Source organism: Pygoscelis adeliae, unplaced genomic scaffold, assembly GCF_000699105.1.
Source record: "Pygoscelis adeliae isolate BGI_AS28 unplaced genomic scaffold, ASM69910v1 Scaffold166, whole genome shotgun sequence".
Taxonomy (NCBI): domain Eukaryota; kingdom Metazoa; phylum Chordata; class Aves; order Sphenisciformes; family Spheniscidae; genus Pygoscelis; species Pygoscelis adeliae.
In genome coordinates, this window is record NW_008825156.1 from 3,292,162 (window position 1) to 3,315,355 (window position 23,194).

At 40.7% G+C, this 23,194-nt stretch overlaps 1 protein-coding gene across 1 annotated transcript in view; it reads right to left on the reverse strand.

The window, feature by feature from the left end:
• Positions 1-2,366: 2,366 nt before the first annotated feature.
• Positions 2,367-23,194, reverse strand: part of KCNC1 (potassium voltage-gated channel, Shaw-related subfamily, member 1) — a 97,240-nt gene continuing 76,412 nt past the window's right edge. The window contains exon 2 of the mRNA XM_009328547.1: positions 2,367-3,387. Within this exon, the coding sequence (XP_009326822.1) occupies positions 2,422-3,387 (966 nt within the window). The 3' untranslated portion in view covers positions 2,367-2,421. The remainder of the gene's footprint in view (positions 3,388-23,194) is intronic.

The following is a 23,194-nucleotide window of genomic DNA, read 5'->3' on the forward strand; positions in this document are numbered from 1 at the left end:
GAAGCTAAGATGCAGGCAATATTTTTTGCTGCTAGTGGTGCATAATAATTATCAGAAACAGAACTCCAGCAACAGTGTTGCCGAGTCCATTTTGTTAGCTGAAGTATAAGTGTGCTTTGTTACTTCTTAAAATATATATGCTTGTATATGTATACAAAAATAGTCTCTCTTAATTATTGCAGAAATAGATAAGTTGCTGTTACTATCAATACTTCATGGATATTGTGGTAACAGCTGATTTTAGAGCACTGATGGTGGCAAAACAGTTCCACATTGAACCAAAATTACACGTATTCTCAGGATACCAGTGTGGAATTGCACTGAACTCGTAGAGTTCTTAGTCCTCTAGTTCCCAGAGAGGACCAGGGTAGGTAATGGAAAGAACTTTATAAAGCAAGGGATTTCTGAGAAGAAAGTCACTCTGTAGCTGACTGCTAAAGTACTCGAGTCTGGCATCTCTTGCGCATTACAAGTGGGTAGTTGGCATATCGCTTACAGTAGGAGACATGCAATATTGTTTGTGCCCTCTTATGATACGTGATGCCACAAAGACATCTACTGATGAGGAAGTTTGCTGCTTGGACATGAGTTGTGATAAGCATTTGCAACCTGAGGGGAATGGATGATAAAACCATACGCTTATGCGCCAAAGTTACAATAAGAAAGAGACAGTCTATCAGTCATGTGAATTGTGATTGGCCTGTTGCGATGGAATAGCTTTTAACAACAAAAAATGAAAGCTATTTACCTTCTGAATGGATTTTACATAGTTGCACAAAAGGGAAAAGAAATAAGAAAAGAAGAGAGAAGAGAAGAGAAGAGAAGAGAAGAGAAGAGAAGAGAAGAGAAGAGAAGAGAAGAGAAGAAAAAGGTTCACACCACCTCTCCCCCTCCAAAATTAGCATTGGCATTGGTGAAGTCACACACAAAGGAAAGTCTCACTTTCTTTGTGCCTCTCACAATGACATCAACATGCATGGCTATGAGATGACGAGAGAGTACCTCACTCACAATGAGTAACAAATTAGAATTTTCTTCAAAGTAAAAAAATGATAACACAAGACCATCATAGGTATATGCTAGCTCTTTCAAAACATCTCTTTTTTGACTAGATGTCAGTTAAAATCACTTGACTGGCAATCTGTTCTATCTAATACAACAGAGGGGAATATTCTGAATAGGCTGAAGAATGTCTACTATGCAACTTGGCTGGAACATCTGCCAAAAATGAAGTTGGCTTTGTTTTCAACATGGTTATCTACTTTGAAATTACTCCATAGAATAAATAGTGATATTCCATGGGTAGAGGTAGATTATGGGGTTTAAATAATTAAATTGGAGCCCCGTAACTTTATGTGCTATAGGAGGATTCTCATAAAACTGAGATATTCCCATAATTAACCACTAGCCATGGGATATTATAATATATTCCACGGTGACTAGTATTTTTTCCATTTCCCTCCCCCCTCCCAGTATAATTAGTGTGATTAATTTTGCTCTGGTTTCACCTATTGCTAACATGAATTAGTATAATTAAAAATAAGAATACCATATTATGAGGCAATCACTGTTTAGGCCAAACTGGCCAGTAATGACCAGTCAGACCTTTTCCAGTTGGCCTTTGCTGCCAGAAGGTTGAAAGAGCTGTATCTCACCAACCTATACTTGCAAAAGGAGCATGTTTTAGAAAATGTGGTTCAAAACTCTTCGTAGTTCTAAATGCTAAATTCTAGTGGAATATTATAGAATAGATTGATTTGCATGCCATGGAATAAACATCCTTACATCTAGTCTTGTCTCAGAGTGAGTCATTTTGCATTAGTGTCAAGAATTTGAGCTGTTGTTCTACTTTGCAGTTAATCATCAGAAAGAGACGGGATTGTCTCATGAATATGCATGAAGTTGTCCCTTCAACTTACTAGGCACCTAGTTTCTGTAATGAGATGTACAATATCTGCCATTTAAAACAGCTGAAAGGTCCCAAATGGGAACAAATGAGAAAGCATCTGGCTGTTTCGAATTCCAGCCCTGTTTTGTCAGAAAACTCTGTAATTGCTGAGTACTTGGCTCCTACTCTGCTCTATGAAGCATTCAGCTCTCAGGAGCCTCTGAGATGCATTACACAGTCCAGCAACATAGCTGTAGAACTCTCAAAATTCTTCCACTAGATGTAACAGCTCTTCAAAATATCTTGAGACTTGTATGCCCTTAACCAGGACCAAAGTTTTGGCTCCTAGAGCGTGCTCTCATCCTTAGTTTTGCTGATCAGCCTCCACTGTACCATTTGTCCCTACAACCTAGACTTCACACATATTATTCACTGTGTGATGGTGGGACTAGAATGGATAAATGTGCTACCCATTGCTCTAAGAAAGCAGTCTGGCTGAATCTTAAATCACTACGCGGGATGGAGGTTAACGGTCAGATGGACATTCCTCTAAGAGGTTTCCTACCTGCTCTGTTAATTTCTAAAATTTCTTCTTGGGCCAGTGGGCAAGTGTCGCTCTGAGTACTGTGGTGTGGAGAGTTTACGACAGATTTACAATAATTGGGGGATCCCAGCTGGGGTGGCCTCGGGATATGCTTCTTTTTTTTCTTTGGTAGCTTCTGCTTAGCCATAGCTAAGGAGTAATACATTCCGAAATTGTTCACAATGACAGGGACAGGCATGGCAATGGTCAGCACACCAGCAAGAGCACAGAGGGCCCCCACCAGCATGCCTGACCAAGTCTGAGGATACATGTCTCCGTAGCCCAGGGTCGTCATGGTGACAACAGCCCACCAAAAGCCGATGGGGATATTTTTAAAGTGTGTGTGTTCACTGGCACTAGGGTCATTTGGTTTAGCACCTATTCTCTCGGCATAATAGATCATCGTGGCAAAGATTAAGACGCCCAATGCCAAAAATATGATGAGCAGCAAGAATTCATTTGTGCTGGCGCGGAGGGTGTGTCCCAAGACCCGCAACCCAACAAAGTGGCGGGGGGGCTTGAAAATTCGCAGGATTCGCACGAAACGGACTACGCGGAGGAAGCCTAGGACATCCTTAGCAGCTTTGGAAGACAGGCCACTGAGTCCAACCTCTAGATAGAAAGGCAGTATGGCCACAAAGTCAATGATGTTCAAAGAGTTTTTGATAAATTCCACCTTGTTTGGGCAGAAAGTGACTCTCATCAAGAACTCAAATGTAAACCAGACCACACAGACGCCTTCGATGTAGGTGAGAAAAGCTTCAGTCTCTGCTTCCCTGTAGTGCCGCACCTGGGTGTCATTCCCGATGAATTCAGTTTCTGTCTTGTTCACAATGGGGTTAAATCTCTCATGGGTCTCGAGGCAGAAGGTGGTGATGGAGACCAGAATGAAGAAAAGGGAGGCAAATGCCACATACTGTGGAAAGAAAGATATGAGAGAAATGTTAAACAGTAGGTTAAGTACAGGGGCTTTCATTCTGAAACACCAGGGAGAGACAAGAGCTCTATTAAAACTAAAGATAATACTAAACCTTCTTCCCGTGGGCTAAAGATGCCAAGTCTCACCTGCAAAGACGGCCTAATGTTCAAACTTGGAGGGAGAGCAGTATATAAGTACATGCTAACATCCATTCCTATACAGATAGCACTTTAAGTGAGTGTAAATTTAAGCAAGCATTTAAATCTCAGAGCTTTCTGTGAGACTTAAGGTTAAGGACATATTGAAATTCTACCTTCCTGAACTTGGTCTTCTGTTACTTCCTGGTCTTAAAGATAGAGCACACCTCCTAGGACAATTGTCATGCAAGAGTCTTTTTGCAGCATTGTGTCAGTGGTATGGTGGCTGCATCCTGTTCCCAGCTTAGTGATAGTTGCGGTATTTCAGATCTCAGTAATGTGCTAGTAAATACTAGTGGCAGTCTCAGGTGGGCTCTACAGCGAGGAGTGGAGTCTTGTTTGGCATTGTCAGCCTTTCTTGCCAAATCCCAGGGACAGGTTGAGGAACAGTCACATATCAAACCAAGCTCTCCTAGAGTAAACATCTTCTCTGTTCTTATTTGCCTTCTCCAGATCTTTTGGGGATGGGGGACAGAGAGGGGAAGAAAGAGGTTTCAGGTAAGCCTGTCAGTTGATTCAAAAGGAGACAGATCTATTGGATTTTACCAGACAAGGTTTTCTTGAAAAGATTCTCATTACAATGTAAGACTTGTACCAGAACTAGATTAATCTTTTTTAAGGCTGTTGGATTACAGTTTGGTTAATCAAGTTACAGTGAAGGTGGTAGCAACCCCAAAGTCAATGAGTGTTTATCTTAGGAGTATTTGCCTCTTCCGCTTCAGTTCCTGCTTTTCATAGACTCATAGAAAGGTTTGGGTTGGAAGGGACCTTTAAAGGTCATTAGTCCAACCCCCCTGCAATGACCAGGGACATCTTCAACTAAAGCAGGTTGCTCAGAGCCCCGTCCCACTGACCTTGAATGCTTCCAGGGATGGGGCATCCACCACCTCTCTGGGCAACCTCTTCCAGTGTTTCACCACTCTCATCATAAAAAATTTCTTCCTTATATCTAGTCTGAATCTACTTGCTTTTAGTTTAAAACTACTACCCCTTGTCCTATTGCAACAGGCCCTACTAAAAAGTCTGTCCCCATCTTTCTTATAAGCCCCCTTTAAGTATTGAAAGGTGGCGAAAACGTCTCCCTGGAGCCTTATCTTCTCCAGGCGGAACAATTCCAACTCTCTCAGCTTTTCTCAGGCTTTCGTCAGCCTAAAGGAGATATCTTGGTTGTATTCCAGGATAATTAAGAGGTACAGTCAGGCCAAAATTCACAGCTCTTGTAACCACAGTTCCTCTGCTCAATCCTCCTTTGATCAATAAAGTAGTTTGCATATATCTAAGAAGTCTCTTTGTGTGTTGGAGTGGTACAGTAATGGTAATACCTCTTTCCATTTCACTCCCTACATGTGTTATCTTCCTGTTTGTCTTGTGTGTCACCTTGACAAGAGACATCACATAAGATGATATTTCACTGTCTTCATGAGCATGAGCAACTGTGGTAATTAAAATAATATTCAAATTTTCTTATAGTGTCCTGTTATTCATAATGTCCCTTTTTCAGCAGTGTAGCCAAAATAGGGGTTAAGAAGAACTAGTTTCTTCTAATTGTCTGTTGCCAGTAAATGCAGTGCAATAATCTAAAAGAAATTGCTGCCAAAGGAATAGACCAGTTAAAAATAACCTATGCTTCAAGCTACCAAAGCTCTCTTGCAATCAAGAAGTTCCTCCTGTCTGCTTTCCTGGGTTGACCTGAGTGCAGAATGATGCTTGACCTTCCGTATTAGCAAACAAAGTCAAAAGCAAGGATTTGCCACAGTTTGAGGTGAACCATTTAATAGAATACAGAACAACTGGCAGAGAATAAAATCACAGAATTGTTTAGGTCGGAAGGGCCCTCTGGAGGTCGTTTGGTACAACTTCAAAGTTGGAGCAGGTTGCTCAGGTCTTGTCCAGTCCAGGTCTGAGTATCTTCAAGGCTGGAGATCCTACAGCTTCTCTGGGCAGCCTGTGCCAGTGTTTGGCCAATAAAAGCAAATAAGCTTGGAAGGATACAGAAGCAAAAAGGCTCTTCTGCTTTTCAAATCCAACTTTGTTGCCAAGGAGATCAGAACCTAGCCATTGTCACAGATTTAAAAAAACTCAGTACCGTCCCCTAAATGCTTCAGGCTATCATAGCATTGTTATGTGATGATCTAATATACGTGCTGATATGTGCTAAAATCAGTGTCTAATATAAATAGTTGTCTGGAAGATAAACAATCTGGAGGTTAGGGAAATTGAGAAGCAGGACTGCGGGTATCTTTTTATCAGATTCTCCTGTTAAACAGGGAAATTTCTCCATGCAGTTTCTCCATCTGTAAAATAGCTTAAAAAAAAACCAAACAGCTGATGTTTGTCATGTGCTTTGTGATCCTAGATAAATGCGTACAGGTTCTATATGCTTTCATTTTAATGTTACTGACTTTAGTGTATCAACAATTTCCCTGAAAAGTAAGTTGAAGAGTCTTTTAAGTGGTCAAAGTCAGTTTGAGTATGATATTGTTAACACTCAGAGCTTAATTAGGTAGAGGTTAATACCCCAATTGTCTGAGTATGAGTAAAATGAGAAACAAAAAGCATCTTGCACTAAGAACTCAGGAAAATGTTCCTAGCAGCCTCAGCATGTCTGCTCTATTCCAGCCAGGAGCAGATTTTTACCATAGAGTCATAGAGCCCTGAGAATTCAAGCTGCAGAAGGAAATGCTGATACTTCGTTAAGTCAGGTAACACTCACAGATAAGAAGCAGAGAGGGAAATAAAACCATTTTGCATTTTAAGGGGTCTGTGAAGAAGGCCCCTTTCTTTATGAATATCTCTCCTGAGTGACTTTTTCCTGCTTAGGACAACCTTCAGGCTGACCTTGCACAGCAAGTATCTTGAAAAGTGATGTTTTGTTGTATTAAAGGTAAGAAATAACCAATTCTGACAGGACATTTAAATTCTCTGCAGTGGTACATGCTAGCAGCATTATCAGTAGAGAACATCACACTCATGATCTCTCTTGCTGTTAGCCCTTGTGTGTGCACACCTTGGCTTCAGAGGGGAATTGAGAACTTTCAGTTCCCAGTTCAGCAGAGCAGGAAGCACGTGCTAAATGAACGTGAAGCGTTTGCTTCCTTCTATCTGTATTTAACAACTTCCGGAGCCCTTCTGCAGGGATGGGCACGTTCTTGAATGCTTTGCAGCTTTGGAAGTGTGGGTCTGCTTTCGAGATTTCATAAAACCATGTCTGAGCAATGGTATTGACAGGGAGAATCCCAGTATTTTTTCTCTAATTTAATTTTTTTTCCTCTGTTGAATTACTATCTAATCCTAAAACCTTTTTTATATTTGGGAAGTAAAAATGCTCCTTAGTCATTCCATGCTTCAATATTGAAAGGCCCTTGTTTTTTGTCTTAGAAGAAAGTCTGCACAGACTGAAAGGAGAAGGCAATGGAGAGCAGCCTTTTAATAAAGGTCCCATTACAGTTCCCCAGTCCCTTGGCTGATCCAAAGAGGTGCAGAAATGCCTGAGAATCAGGCCTGAGAATTCATTCACTGGCACCCATCTCTGATAGATTTATCACCTGCAGCTGCTTGGGACGCAGAAATTTAGCAGCTTGCTGCAAATGAATGCGTAATGTATCATTGGCATAGATTTATGTTTGTGATCCCAAATTTATATTGCCCCTGCCCCTTTTGTCTTCTGAATATTTGTCTTTGTTAATTATCTGATATAAGATCTAGCAAGCTGTAAGCGATATCCAATATCACCAAATTCAGTGAGTATGTTTTTCTAAGGAGACCAGCATTCATTCATGCCAAAGGGGTCGAAAAGAGAGCTCTCTCTGGCCCACCATCAGAGGCCAACAGAGATCAGCCATCATGCCCAACAGATAGCTTGTCAGGTCCAGAGGTGAGCAATCCTGATAAAATCTAGTGAAGACTATGGGACTCGTACGGGTTCTAATGTCTTTGAAAATAAGGCGCTCTCTTTTTATTTCACTAATAATGGCCTGAACACTAATGAATTGCTCTTGTATTATTTAGTGGTTCTTAATCTTCTTTCTCCTTACATTTTACAACAGAATTTCTCTTCTTCCTAGGATCTGAATGGGCTGGGGGAAAGGAGTGAGGATTTTATGAAGTGATGTCACGTGCTGCTGAGTTACATAATGGCAGCTAAAATTTTCTATAATTAAAGAAAATACCTAGGTAAAGTGTTTGAAGTGATCAAAACTCTTTTATCTCCTTTGACACATGTGAATGATTCCTATTTCACTAGAGATGCTGCTGCCATTGCTTTCTTCTGGCTCTAATACCAACAAAGAAAAATCTCAGATTGTCCAAAACCACAGAAGCCGTAAGAGAAGGCAGAGAGGAGGTTTTAAAAGGGGATATTTTGATTAAAATGTAAGTTACATTAAAATGTCTTCATTCTGGAGAGAGAAGAGATTACACTCCTGCATAATTTCTGTTAATAGCAGATATATTTTAATAAGGTTATTTTGAAAGATTCTAAAAGACGTCGTGCCCATAAGTGGAGAATTTCATCATCTGATTTGTATTGCCTCTGATTAAATCAATCTATCTATCTCAAAATCTATCTCAAAGGCATGCTTCTCCACTGCCCTATGTCTATATTGCCAGTGCAGTGTGAATATGAAGTGCCAATTAATTCAGAATAGTAGTGTTTCACATCAGCTTTGCATAGCTGTAGAAGGAGCAAGGTAACAGAATCAGACCTACCCTCTCATGAATAATGAGCCAGTATCTTTCCACTCAGCATGGAAAGAAAACAAAAGTCCAATAGCCTTAAAAACACAAATAAACCTAATACATGAGGATTAGGAGGCTAGGCTCACTCAGAGAAAAGGTCTGAGGATTGGACCAGACAGTATTAAATACACAGGTGTGGCTCTTTACTTCTGGGAATCGGTTTTTAAAACAGCACTTTATCTTGCATTACTGAGATAGTTTTGGTCTTGGAGATAAACCTTTTTTATGCTTTGTTTTAAACAAATAAGCCCAGTAACTTACTAGAATTCATTGATACAGCGCCTGGAATTGCCAGGCTTCAATGCTGATGGGCAGTGAAGGCTGGTGATGAAAGCATCGGGACAGAAATCAGATGACTGAGGCTCTTTTCCAACCTCCACCACTGACACATTCTTGGTCTTCAAGCATGTGTGCCTGCATCTTTAGCACCATCCTTTGTCTACTTTCTCTTTTATTGAGATAGTAAACTCTTTGGGGCTTGGGACTGTCTGCCAATTTATGTCTGTCCAGTGTCCAGCCCAATGTATGTCTGGAGCAAGGACCTGGGAAGGGAGACCTTAGCCGAGTCTGTGATAAGAGAGACACCTCTCTTAGATCATAGACAACAAGAAAAGTGGGTGGTGGCAGTGGAAGCAGCATGGCTTTTGCAAGTCAAGTTTCAGTAACTTCAGAGTGTGTTTTCTAGGACATAGTGGTCTACACGACACACTGTTCATAATTAATTCCAGATCACACGTTCAGAGTGAGTTAGTAGAAGCTGCCCGCTGCAGACGGGTGCTCTTCTCCTTTGATACTGCTCAGAATCATTTAACAATCCTCACTCAAGCTAGATGGGAGAAAAGAAACAGATCACATTTAGAAAAGGTTTGCCAGGCTCTCCCTTTGCAACTGCTAACAGAAATATTTAAAAAGTGGTTCTTAATCCCCATCCTTTTGCAGGCAAATTCAGGAAATTCTACCCTTCCCTGAACTTCTGGATGAAAGGCAGAGGAAGGTGGCATTTTGTTTGAACTACATCTGTTGAAGCATCAGGGATTTTTCTATAGAAGTGGCACCCTCTCTTTCGACTGATCTATTCTGGTGAATTTTGGTTTTAATGACAAAAATATTTAAATCACTACATCATAACCCTCCTGGTCCTGTTGAACCAACAAAGCATAGGAGCTAAGCAGTTGTCATCTTAGTCTATATGAGCAGCATAAGATTTGCTGCTTCTCTCATAGGCGAATCCAGGGCTTGCCAAGACTGAAATGGGAGATGAGAACACTCTCACCATACGTCTTTGTCTCCAAAGGAGAAATTAGTGCTGTGGGGCTTCCAGAAAAGTATGTTATGACTTTAGTGAGATCCAGTATGTTGGGGTTGGTTTTTTTGGCTTTCTTTTGGGGGGGGATGGAGGAGGAGGGTGCGGGAGCGGGCAGGGATAATAACAAAAAATCCCAAGTCTAGTAATTTTTCAGTAAGTCTATGACTGGTAAATGCTGTATATCTTGCAGGAACAAGCTAGGCTCAGAAGAGTTTCAGATCAGGGCTGGCAACTCATCAGCTGTTTTTCTACAAAGCATCAGCAATTCAAATATGCCCAGAGACCTGTGCTTTTTGCTAGACCTGCATAAAACCCCATGATTTCCATTCACAAGGCATCTCTTCAAATACCTTACCAACTTTCTTTTACAGTAGTTCATCTCCTTGAGGTTTGTCTCTGAAAACCATTACACCTGCATGAAGCTGCCAACATTTGCCTATCTGTGACTTGAATCACAAAGCTTTGCCTAGTTTTTATTTTAATCTGAAAACCATACTTTAACCACTCTTCATTTAAAACTTAGTCCATGTATCACCAAAACGTTCAACAATAGAGACAAATCTTTTTGCTGAAGCTCAGCCAAAGTATGGGTTAAATGAAAGCTGCTTTAAAATATTGCTTTATAACCACTTTATTATCTGTCAAGACCGATTTTCCAGGCTTCTTAGAGATATGGACCCTGATTCAAACAAATGACTCATTTTAAATGTGCAAGTAATTCTGTTGAAATTTTGAAAGAAATATTGAATCTGTATGACTGATCAAATGACTAAACATAAGCGCATGATACTAGCAACCAGATAATGCTATGGAAGTGAGCAAAAGCTAGGACTCTGTCAAAAAGCGACCTCTGCAATATTTCACTAAGAATCCTAATGTAAGATGTTTCGAGATCCTTTGAGCAATGATTATGAAACTGAAATTATTTGCAAGGGGAAAAATCCAGTTCTGCTTTTGTAGGTGTGATATAAGTATATGAGGGCACAATCAGATGTTACCACGAAGCTCTTCTCTGTGAAGGGACAGATGACCATCTTGGCAGTCTGTCTTCTTTCAGTGAGATGATAAGACAATCGATACAGAAGCTCACATCAGCAAACATACTGGTTCACTCACAAGATTATTCAAATTCATGTTTCTTAGCTGAGACAAATGGAAGAAGTAGGCTTGCAGATAGACAAAGCTTGCTCTAGAGTTAGCTAAAAAGTCCACTAGCAGCTCATGGATGAAATGGTTATGTAATGCCAAAAAATATATGACAGCTTGCAAAAAAATCTTGGAATGCTTAGTGGCACGCAGACATGAAACAGCGTGTTAAAAAAAATGTGCAGTCATCTGTGGAAAATATGCTTAAGTTATTCGGTGTTGACATTGCAATAAATAAATTAGAAGCAGATCTCTCAAATGTTAGTCCTAGCAGGCAGCCATGTGCTTTGACAAGGTAGTTACTGGGATAAGCAAGACTGCATCAGAACTCGCAAGTGTGGTATGTACAGTATTTCTCTGTGACCACATGGCCAGCCAGCTGGTCACCGCGCAAAGGTTGGAATGGTTCTTTTTAGGTCACAGGCAAGTTTTCCAGTTTCATCTGGGATAGATTAAATCTTGTGATTTAATAGGAACATTGTCACAGAAGAGATGTGAATTTATTTTGCAAGCTTCCTTGCTAGCTCCCTAGTCTGGCTGGTAGTGAGAACTGTATGGAGACAGTATGGTGGGAGTAAGAAATGTTTCATATTGCTCAGCAACAGCTCAATGGGAAATTCTTATCTTAACATATATAGATTCCTGATCCAAAAGGGCCCCAAGACTTCTGCAGCTGGGTATATGGGACACTGCAGAAGGAGCTGTAAGTGTTGAAAGTAACTCTTCCATCTTTTTGAGGGACTGCAGAAATGTACATTTGGTAGGGACCTCCAAATGTCATTCCCCTGTCCCAAAGCAGAGTCTTTGATCATTCCCGAAAGATAGCTGTATTGACTGTTATTAAGGACCTCCAATGGTGAATATTGTAGAAATTCTGCAGGGAATTTATCCCAGTGCTTCACCATATTCTATCTGTATTTTTTTCTTTCTAATGCCTAACCTAAATCGTCTTTGCTACATTTTAAGCTTGTTTGCTTTTGTCCTATCCATCACAGACAGCTAAGCATTTAGAAATTTGCAGATGTTTTCCTTCTTTTGTAGGATAACAACCACTAAACATTAAAATGTTCCATGAGTCCTAGATTCCTGTTTTCATATGCTCATGCTTTTGCTGCATAAATTCAATATAATTATTAATCTCATTTTCACATGATGCCACACACTTTCATGCTGTCAGTTCTGTCAAATGCTCTAGAATTAAAGAAACCGAGAAAGTCATGTAACATCTCAGACACTGGAACATAAACTAACACATGACAAATGAAACCAGGGAACTTTAATTGCCCATTATTGCTAGGTTTTTCAATCTTTTTCTGTTAGGCAGTAGGTAACTTTTTTTGGACTCTGCACACTTTCTCTTGTAAACTGAAAAGGAGAGTTTTGTAGCAATGCCTGGTGGTAGTGTCATGCATTAGGTTTTTCAGGATCTCACCTCACCACCTTTGTTCTGGATGCTATTTTATCTCCTGAGAAAATCACACTTCCTCTCTGACTTGCTGCCAGTCCTTTCTGGTGGGAAGAGAAAAGGCATTTCTTATGCAATTCCTTGACAAAGGGGAATTCCTGACTAGAGCTAGGCAGAATCCAACTGGGAAAACCCAAAGACTTGCAAAATCAGCTTAGACCTGAGGCTTCCTATGGTTTAGAAGTAATTTTTATTTTTCTCCTTCCAAACTGAATAAAAAATCACGCACGTACTTGTGGTTAGGATCAAGTGCAGCCAGATGAAGTTAGGTATGTATCTCTGACCAAGCCTCACATTTTGATTTTGGAAATGTGAAACTACAGAGATAATTGGTTGACAAGTTTTACTTTCTCGCATGCGTAAAAGTGTGCATACACACACCCTCTCTCTCATAAAGTTGCTAACTTAGGCATTCCTTTGACTTGAATTTAGCTGTAGGCTACATGAGTCCTGGGACTATTTGTGGGGTAGCAAGACTCTATATTTTTCCCTTTTTGTTACAGCTTCTGCACTGTGACTTGCCCAAAGGTGGCTTAATTCACATGCTCATGCTTATAAGGAGTACATCCTCTCTCAAACCTACTTTTAGAGTGGTGCTAGAAGCCTTACATAGAGCAGGAGACATATTCTGTAGCTTTTCAGGGCCCACTGTCAGTGGGGTTTGATTCACCAAACTCAGCTGCACACCAGCACCCAAGAAAAAATTGAAATTGTTACACGTATGAAGCAGGCAGAAGGTCCTCGGTAGTCTGCAGCTTCATTAGAAAGAGCATGCCCTGCTTGCTTATTTTTTTGCAAGAGGAAGCACTCCAATTTGTGGAAGTATTGAGTGCTAAACTCCACAAGGAAACACCTGAAATACACAGCAAGGCTTTGTCCTGAATACAGAACTCCTCAACCTAACATACAAGGCTGAGTTTTCTCCCTGTGGTTTTTAAGCTAAGATATTTGGAGTGTGTTCCAGATCATGTTTGTATTCAGACAATAATGCTTCTACTTCAAGACAAATTAAAATAAGCAGCTGTCGAATCTTTAGTAGTTTAAAATGTGGGTAGGCTGGCTACGTAATCACCCTTGGACAGGGTGTGAAATCTACCTGCACATCTTCCACGTGCACTCACCAGGAGCTGGTAGGGTGTGTCAGTCAATAGGATGCTGGCAGCTCCTATGTAGGACTAAGGGGAGGATCCAGAAGGCATCAGCCCCCAGAGGTGAGCAATTTGGGTCTGCAGGTGACCCAAAATCTATTTATCTATTAACTAGATAGATATCTATCTATCTCCCAAAGCAATATTGTAGCAAAAGTAATTGTGATAGAATTCCTCTTTGGAGACACAGACCAATCTTTTTCATATTTGACCATGGATTTTTGAAACCTCAGTTTCTGACCACTCTGCAAGAGATGTTCCAAAGAGCTTTAAATTCTGGGAGCAGCTGAGTGTTTACCCTCTGATAGTTGAGCTGAGCACCTCAGAACTGAGGCACTCAAAATAACTCATCACTCTGAAAAACTGGAAGTCCTGGGATCCCTTTGGTGCCACTAAATGTTGAGCTCAGGATTTCCTGTTTTCGCTGCAGTTTATGTGGATGGATGTCACAGATGATGTAGTCCCTGAAAAGCCAGGCTTCTTAACAACACGATTGAAAATGAGGCATTAAACCCCAGGCATTTCAATGACTGCTTCATTTTAGACAATTTCACATTATTCAGTGAAAACGTTTTTCATTAACTTTTTTATTTTCTAGATTATGATGAGCAGTGTGTTGTAGACGCTTTTCCTCCCATAGTGTTCACTTAGCTTAACCCATAGCTACCAGTTTGTGCTTTTAAAGCATTATGGCCACAGTTCTTTCCTTACCATTGTGCAGTGTGTAGCAGAAAAGCCCTGTTAAGCTCCTAGATGGCCTAAATATGTTACAAAATATTAAGACCTTTTGTGCGTTTGCTCTACAAAACCTAAATATCAAATATCCAAATTATCTAGTCCCATCACTTTAGTCAGTTGTTATAAAACATTAAGAAACTCCAACAACTATTAAAGCAAATGAGAAAGTATTTTGGAAAGCAAAGAATGCTTTCATTCCCCAGTTAGGCAGAGTCTATTGCACAGCTTAATTTGTGCAAGGATACGCACAGGATGGGAGCATCCTCGCTCATACAAATTCTCCACTGACAACAATCTTTGCCAATACTAGGTTTTGACTGGCTATGAGCCATTTTGGATATCCAAATTAGTGACAAAATAACTTATAAAACTGTGTTGGTAGGTTTTTGGAGGCAACTTCCAAAATAGCCTTTGTCATATAGTCTGTCTTGGCTCAGACCAACAAGATTGAGGGTATTGGACTCCGTGCTGACTGGTTTTTTTAAGAGCAAGTTCTCAGTAAGGTGTTATGTTGCTCGCAACACAGGATCTCTTGCCCTAGGAATGGTAATCCATATATTCATGGTAATGCCCCAAAATACAGGATTCTTCCCCAGTGCTAGTCCCACAAGCAGCTGAAGAGTTTCAAAATTCACTTGCTGTGGCAGAGTGGCTGCAAATTTCCACTCAATAATAAAATCCTAAGTATATATGAAGATGTGTGTCACCGATGGTGGAATAAAGAGAATCAATCTTTTGTATATACATAAATATAGAATAAGATTAATATAGAAATATAATTATAAATACAGACACACATATATACTTGTGTGTGTATTAGTTATACTGTACTCTATTACAATACTATATGGTATATATTATAGGTTACATACAATGTCCTATGTAATATTTATAATATAGATACAATAATACCTCATACCTCATACTCTTATATATATAAAAACTATAATATGCTAAATTATACGTACAGATGTGTTAAGTATAAATACATGTTTATATATTATGTATCTAATACTGTCTCAAGGACTGTGGGGATGCCTGGCTGTAGCATGCAGAACTGGCAAAGGGGCCCGTTCTCCTCTCGTGCACAGCCCTGCCAGGGTAGCTACCATTACTAAGGGTGGCCTTGGATTAAGAAAGACCCCCTGAATGGGAGGGACCTGCCACCCAGAGGAAGATAGAGGCTGCCTGCAGGGACCAGAGGCCTTACAGAAATGGCCTCAGTGTCATAGCATCTCTGCAGCATCAAATCCCTGCTGTGACTCTTTCCGCAGCACTGTGTTTCCAGGCCTTTTCCACTCATAGGCAAGGAGAGGAAGGGTTCTTCCTAGCCCTTGACTCTTGTCCTGTGTTGCCTTTCCCTCTGCTAGCCACAGCCCCTCTCCTCTCTTCCAGATCTGCCAGGGCTGCCCCTCCCAGGCAGAGAGGCATCATGCTGGAGACACCATTCTCTGGAAGGAGGCTTTACCAGGAGGACAGACTTGGGGCCAGCCAAGAGGATCACCTGCCTCACTCCTAGCACTCGGGATGCAGCATGGGCTTCCAGGTATTTTGCCCTGTAAAGTAATCACACTATGGACAGGAGGTTTGCTTCTACTGTCTGAATGCAGGTTGATCCGTGCAGTGTTGCTGCACAAGACCCACTCTGATTCCTACTCCAAAAACTGAACATAAGCCCTCTGCAGTGCAAATTCTTGCCTCAGTTTTTACTACTAATTATTTCCCTTTGTGGAATTCTGCTTCACTTGTTCCCAGGCACAAGATGTATACTTGCTATAGTCTCCTACCTACAGATCATTCTCTGCTGTGTTTCCAAATTTACTGTGCCAGTGAATGAAGGGGCTATGGTGGTGATATCTGGCATTTCATCACCCTCTTTTGTCAACATCAGTTCTACTGTCTCTCTGAAGAGGGGAGTGTTTATGCCTATGTTTCTGTGGCTCGACTGTTAAATGTGCCAGCAGCAAACAATTGGAACCATAAGGCGGCCACTTTGTGCCAGTCTCCTGTTCAGGTGGTCACACACTTTGCTTCCCCAATAACTCATTTTTTCTTTTTTTTTTTTTTTTTTTAACGTCTCATGGGAAATGGCTTGTTTTCTTCATGGTGAGATTCCACTGTTTTGTGAGCAAGTACATATATAATATTTAGGGAAAGGTATTTTTTTTCTCAATAGTGTGCACCTTAGTCTGTTTTAAGTATCCTAGGGTGTCGTCTTAAACTCTTTAAGTACTGTCTGTATCTTTGCCTTAAGAAATTATTGCTCCCATATGTGAAAAACAAGGAAAATGTCCTTTTGCGGTGGAGCTTGGTAACACTAGTTAGGTTTCCTTTTTTCTAGGATGTTCTAGTAACTCTTTTAAACTTAGGCAGCACTTTACATTTCAAAGATGCCTTCCAGAGTTCGAGTTTGCCTACATAAAAAGAATCAATTTGGGCTTGGCACAGAAGCTCTAGTTAGTTCTTTTTTTGTCCACGAAGGTACCTCTGAAATACTGTGGCAAATCACGTGCCTCTCCAGGACTTGCAGTAATTACAAGGCATACTGTGACCACAGAAAACCTCAGGAAGAGATAGGACAGCTACAACCCAAACTCACAAGGGCACCTGCCATCGCACGAGCACCTATCATGGTATGCAGTAGAGGGCAGTTAGTGCACATTCCCACTCCCCTTGCTGACAGCACTATACTGATTTAAAGGAGAGGGTTGTATCATCCTTTCTTTCCCTGGTAAAATATTTTCTCCTACTGTGTATATTCACTATACCCAATCTAGCTACACTAGTGCATACCTACAGACATGCAAAAACTCTGTGCTTATATGCAGGAGAGCGACTAAAAAAAAAATTGTCCTCATTGTTACTTTTTTAAGGCTAAATGGATGAGTCACATATAACACCCGTGATACTAACTTGGCTATCAGTTACAGGTAGTGACCACCCCTCTCATAAGCCAATTCAACATTAGCAGCTGTGAAGTTCTTGCAGAGAGAGGATTTCCAGGGGTAGTGCTGCAGGGCTGATGGCACAGCATTGCCATCTTGCTCACAGCAGTTCAAAAGGGCTCCCAACAGCCCTTTGCAGGCAGCTGCTGTGAGATCCACCATCTCATCTGGTGCTGGGGAGCTGCACTAAGTACCTCTCTCTGTTAACCCCTTTTAGATGGGGCTGTAAAAGGCTCAGCACTACTGAGAAAAGGAGACCTTTAAACACCTACTGTGAGGTGTATTGCATAAGCAACAACCAAACACTTCTGAAAACAACCTCTCCTGCAATCAAGGTTAAAAGAAAGATGGAAAGATTAGAAAAGGAACACAAGGTAAGTCATAGCCTGAACCTAGAGGAAAATTGTTTTCTACATAAGATGAAAGGAATTTACAGTATTTTAAGAGGTTTGCTAGCAATAGTATTTAACCGTGTTTAGCTCGTGTCCTGCAGTACACTCAACATCTTGTGGGATAATAGGATCCTCTCATCTTTTATTGTTTGCTGCATTCTGGCTGTATCATCCATGGTGTATTTGCATTTCTTCAGTTTATTCAAGTGCACATGCAGCTATAACATGAACTGTGGTTGAAGAACCAACTTCGTTTCTGAATTCTATCCTCCAACATAAAGGAAATATCTTTCATTTGAAATAGCTTTGTTTGAATATTACGCATCTACCTGCACTACAAAGAACCTGAAATATTGCATAGCATTTAACAGTGTGGAATGCTCTATGCCTTGAAAGTGCTGTTGAAATGTCAATATAGGTATCAATCTCTACAACTGTTTTGTAAGGCAAAACAAATAGATACTACTCTTCCATAGACGAGGTGATTATAAGGCTCGAAGGTTAGAGCCTGTATTTCTCCAGTATGTTGTTTTAACTTTGACCATACAGCTACCAGTATTGAGGTCTTAGATTGGGGCAAAATTGGGGGATATCATTCAAAACATGTGTCTTAATATCCAGACTTCCACAGGGACGGATAAGACTGTCAGGTTCTGAGTGCTGAGCTGTTGTTAGGATACTGTGTCGGTTGGCCAAGATACAGTCCCCCAGAACTTGTGTTTGTGGAGTTCAAAGCCATCCGGTTGTGAAATTCCAGCTCAGTCTTTCAGCCATGCTCTTTCTTTTAACTTCGCAGTGCAGTGAGTCCCAACACATAGCAAGTGTGGTGGTAGGGGGTGTGGGTGTGTAAAGGATGGGGGGCCGTGCTGTAGATTTGTGTAGGCTCTCAGAGTTTTGTTCTTCTTTGTGCAACTCTGCTACATCAATACTTCTAGAAATGGCCACTCTGGGTTAGAGAAGGGTGAGAACTTTTCCACTACCCTTTCTAGTGACTTCAGTATTTTGTCATGAGACTCTGAAGTCCTCAACACTAAGATTTCTTATCAGATATTTTAACAGGATCAGACTGCCAGCTTATGAAAATCTGGCCCTTAAGGAGATTTTGGTTTGGAGACTCATTAACTGTGAATCACCAGAAATCCCTAATCACTTTTTTGAAACCTTCTGTAGCAAGTATTGCCACAGAACAGGCACAAAACTGCATAAAAAAAAATTAAAGGGAAATGGGTGAAATGAACTGACATCAGACATGCATTGATTCCAAGAACGTAACTTCTCTCTGGGAACATCTGGATGAGTTGTATTTTCTCTCCTGAATGTGAGACAGACTGCTGTCCCATGTCCTTCTGCAGCATGCCCTTCTTCGCTTAAAGAAGAGCTTGGGCAAACAGTTACATACAAAAATCTACTTAGAAATAAGGTCTTTAAAAATAAAGTGTGGTCTGTAATGCTGACTTCTTTGAAAAAAGCAATTCATAGACTTGTGGGTAGTAAGTAAGGTGAATACAGTCAGTTACAGAAAACAAAGAGATGGGGGAGAGGGGCCTGGGGGTGAAGTCAAAGAACAGAGGAGAAAGCCTGGACTTGCGTTCAAGCTAGATATTCTGTTAGCCAGCAAAGATGGAAAATAGCATGCACCCCAGAGGGGTTATTTTCACCCACTCCATTTCTAATTTTTCAGTGATTTGTGGCAACTGTGTGCTGCCACAGGCCTGCTTAGGGCATGAACTTTGTGCAAGTGAATGTCGTAGGAAACCACAAGAAACTGCTTCCCAGGCACAATAAGTTAAAGATGATTTTAAAATGTAGAACTAGTTGGGTAATTAAAAGGTGCCACAATCAAAGTTTGTGATTATTTTTTAAAAATTATTATTTATTTCTTAGTCAGCGCTTGAACTTGCAGTATAACCTTAATGAGGAGAAAAAGGCAGCTTCCCACTGTGACCTCTTCCTTGAATGCCCTGTGCTTTAGATCAAGGTTGCACAATTTTCTGGAAAGGTGGAAAAGCCCTTTTCTCATCCTGATGCATTAGGTGCAAGCAACTTCCCTAAGCACGTTACTTGCAACTTGGCAACATAAATGCCCCTCTAACCTCAGGATAATTCAGAGGACACTGATTTCAGTGTAGTAAATTGTTTCCTGCATAAAGCTGTCCTTTCTGGACTGTATAGGAAGCCTGTCTCAGGTACTGACTGGAGTCAGGGGAGGTGAATGCACTCCCTGTTGCCACCTCCTTTGCCTCAGAAACAAGAACCCAGGATTTCTGGCTCTTTTTTCCCCATGTTTCATTAATCAATCCAGGCAGCTGCCCTGTGGTGGGGAACCTTGCTACACCGAGAAAATGCAATGTAGTAGGAGTCCATTTCTGCACCATTTCTTCCAGTGAGCAGTTGAGCTGGTTTTTGATGTGAAGTGTTGCGCTGAGTATGTGATGATCAAGCTCTTCATGACACAGTCTCTCAGCAAGCTAAAGATTTGCAGCAGAAATATTAGCTTATTCTTAAACTGGCCTTGTAGGCTGAGAAAATTTGCATTTTGCAGACCTTTTGTCTCAATGCAAGTGTTGACATAGTACTAGGATTTTTTTTTTTTTCCTTTTCAAAATAGTCACAAAAGTTGGGGAGTGAGGAATTGCCAACCATATTTTAAAGGCGCCGTAGCCATGGTAACTGAGGTACCTTCAGTTACCAAGGTAACAAATGCAGCTCAACTGCCTTGCTGTAAAGTCAGACGAATCTACTCATGATCTGTTGATTTTAAGATGCTTTATAAATTGTTGAGCTATTTTAGGCACTTAAATCCATAAATCAAAATGTCTGTTAAAACGACCAATACACTGTACTATTTATGAGTTATTAACCGCATTCTTATTTCACCAACTGGATTTTTTTTCCCCATCAATGTATCTAGGCTTTTTCCATTCCTAGTTTTTCTTATTTATTGTTTAGAAAATGGTTCTTCTGTCTGAAACAGGTGATTCATATTATTGCTGGTTGTAAATCTTATTCACTGGAGAAACCCTAGCCCTCTTCCAATACCCCCTGCTCCAGTCCTTCAGTCTCTAAATGGAGCTTTATGTACTTCTGCCCTGAAACCACAAAATATATTTCACTAAAAATTTGCTAATGAATTAAATCAATACAATTTGGAATGAGTTCCATCTCAAACAATCAATACAGGCCCAGTGATGTACAACAGGCAGGCAGGTAAATTGGTCTAAATAAATTTACAATTGATTTTACTTTTAAAAGCAAATTAGGACATTTATAGTTTTACCAAATAAGATGAACTGCAACTTATGCAAACAAGTGTATTCCTAGGTTTGTCTTCTCTAGTACTAGTAGTGGACCTGTTACTATTTATAGCTCAGTAACTTTTATGTCTGGGATAATGTGCATAATTTCTTGGCCCAAAAGCATGGGTTGCCTATTATTCAAACAGGTCATGTTTATTCAGGATTTCCCCGTATTAGATTGTTTTTGCTAATAATTTGTGGTAGCCTCTGCTCATTAACGAACACTTAAGGATTGCATAATTCAGTGTAAGTTATGCGATAGGTTTACACACCTGTGTCCTGGTATGGATGTGCAATGAAGGCCAGGACCTGCCTTCTGCCCGTGCCTCTGGCGGTGTTGCTAGCTTGGGTGGGCGCACTAGCGCTACGTGCCTTTGCTTTTCTCTCCCCCATCTGTACTCCCCACTTCGCAGACTTCGCCACTGGCTTGTGTGCACAAGGAAAAGTAGACCCTTGTAGGAGAACACTTTTTTGTCCAAGTGGAGCATTGTGTTGAGAATCTGAGCTGCTTGACTCTGGAAGGAGTACGTACTAGGACATGCAGTCCAAGGTCATCAGAGCTGCATGTGCATAGAGAGCTTGGATCTGGAAGGAGCGTAGCCATGACACTGTGCCCGAGTCTGTATGATCTGCTGTTCCTAATCTGCTAATTTGGAGGTATTTCCCCTGCACGGATGACTCATTCGGAGACATGCAGCAGCCATATCACTGGGAGGGGAGCAAAATCTAGCTCTTCAGAAATATGCAGTGCCTGCTGCATTCATTTCTTGTGTTTATAGCCATGTTGTTTCAATAGTTACGCAAAAGCTTACAGACTGAAACCAAGTAAGATTCTGAGTTACTGAAAAGCTGAGTTGTAGAAAGTTCCCTTAGATCTGTTTATTTTGAGTAGTAGTGTCAGCAATGCTGTAAGACTGGTGAGGCTAAGAAGTTGCCTTTAAAAACCCATAGATATTTAGGCAGATGTCATGGGATTTAACACAGCCATTGGATTTTGAAGGTGCTTGGCTTATTTTCCCTGAACAACATATGCTTGCTCATGAGCGTGACGTTACAGTCCTCTCGGTGTTCTTGTGTAATGACCATTAGCATGAGTCATTCTCCTTGCTGCTTGCTCAGAAAATCCTGTTAATTCTTCACAGGCATACACAACTCCCATTAGTATTAAAGATGAGCAAATCAGTTAATAGGTGTTGCTTTAACCCTAGGTTTTTGGCATATCAGATGAGACATCATTCTTACAAATGTTGAAAGTGAGAAACACTAAAAGGTATATTTTGTACATCCTGCTGCAACTGGGAGGCCTTTCCAGGGTTATTCAGGGCATTATAAAGGATGAACTTCTCTTCATTTAAGGGAGAATGCCAGAGTAGAATTTTTTTTTTTTTTTAGCCTCATCATGCTCTTTCATCCCATTATTCCTATTTAAATGCTGCTTTGTTTTGCTCAGCTTTTTCCTCCTTGGTCAAAGTGCCCTTCAGTTTGTTGCAAACTACTTTTTTACCTCTTTAGTCAGTTGCTTAGCAAAGATGGATATACTGAGTTGGTGCAACCTGTCGTCTTAGTTTCAGTTATTCTAGCCTGAAGAGGTATCTGTTGGTTTTAGTGATGATTGCCTAAAAAATAAGGATGTGGAATGCTGGGATCTCTTCAAAGCTCAGTTTAGACTGGAATATTTTTAATTTGAATATTGACCCTTTCCCTGATATTTGAGTTGAAGCTTCAATGTTATTGTTGTTGGGGATAATTTGGTATTGTGCACAGACATGTTTAAATTGATAGCATGTTATAAGGATTTTACTTCTCAACACCACAGTTTAAAAAATCTAATTTGTCTGCCGGTTTGTCTGCCTTTCAAACCTACTCAACAAGCAGCTCAAGTACAAGATGTTCTTGTCTGCTGCAACTGACAGATATGCTGCACTTACCCAGCCCTTCCCATCGCCTGCCAGACAGGGAACTGTATCAAGATAGCTGAGCTGCCTGAACATAAAGAATACCTAGACTGATTCTGTGACTCATGAATGCAAGAAGTATCATGCAATGCATTTATTACAGTGTCATGCTCTTATAAGTGGACTTGAATTTCTGGCTTGATCTCTGGTATTAAATATTTTCAACACTGACTAGAGGGTTTCTCTTCCCAGCTCTCATTTAGGTTTAATGGTAGCCACGCAGCTGAACTTTCTTCTCCAGGCTTTGAAAATGCCAACTGGCACTGTTACTTCAGAGATATTTGGGAAGTGGCCTGGTTTCATCAATCCCATGGGCCAGGGACCCTGGATGTGACGTGGTCATTAAGGCTAGGGCTAAAATATAAGGTAACTGAGTCAAAGATGAGGAAGCAGAGAGATGTTACTTTGCCTTTGTATTTTTTTCCAAAAAAGCTCACGTAGTGGAAGGTGGTATGTCAACAATTATGAAAAAGAGAGGT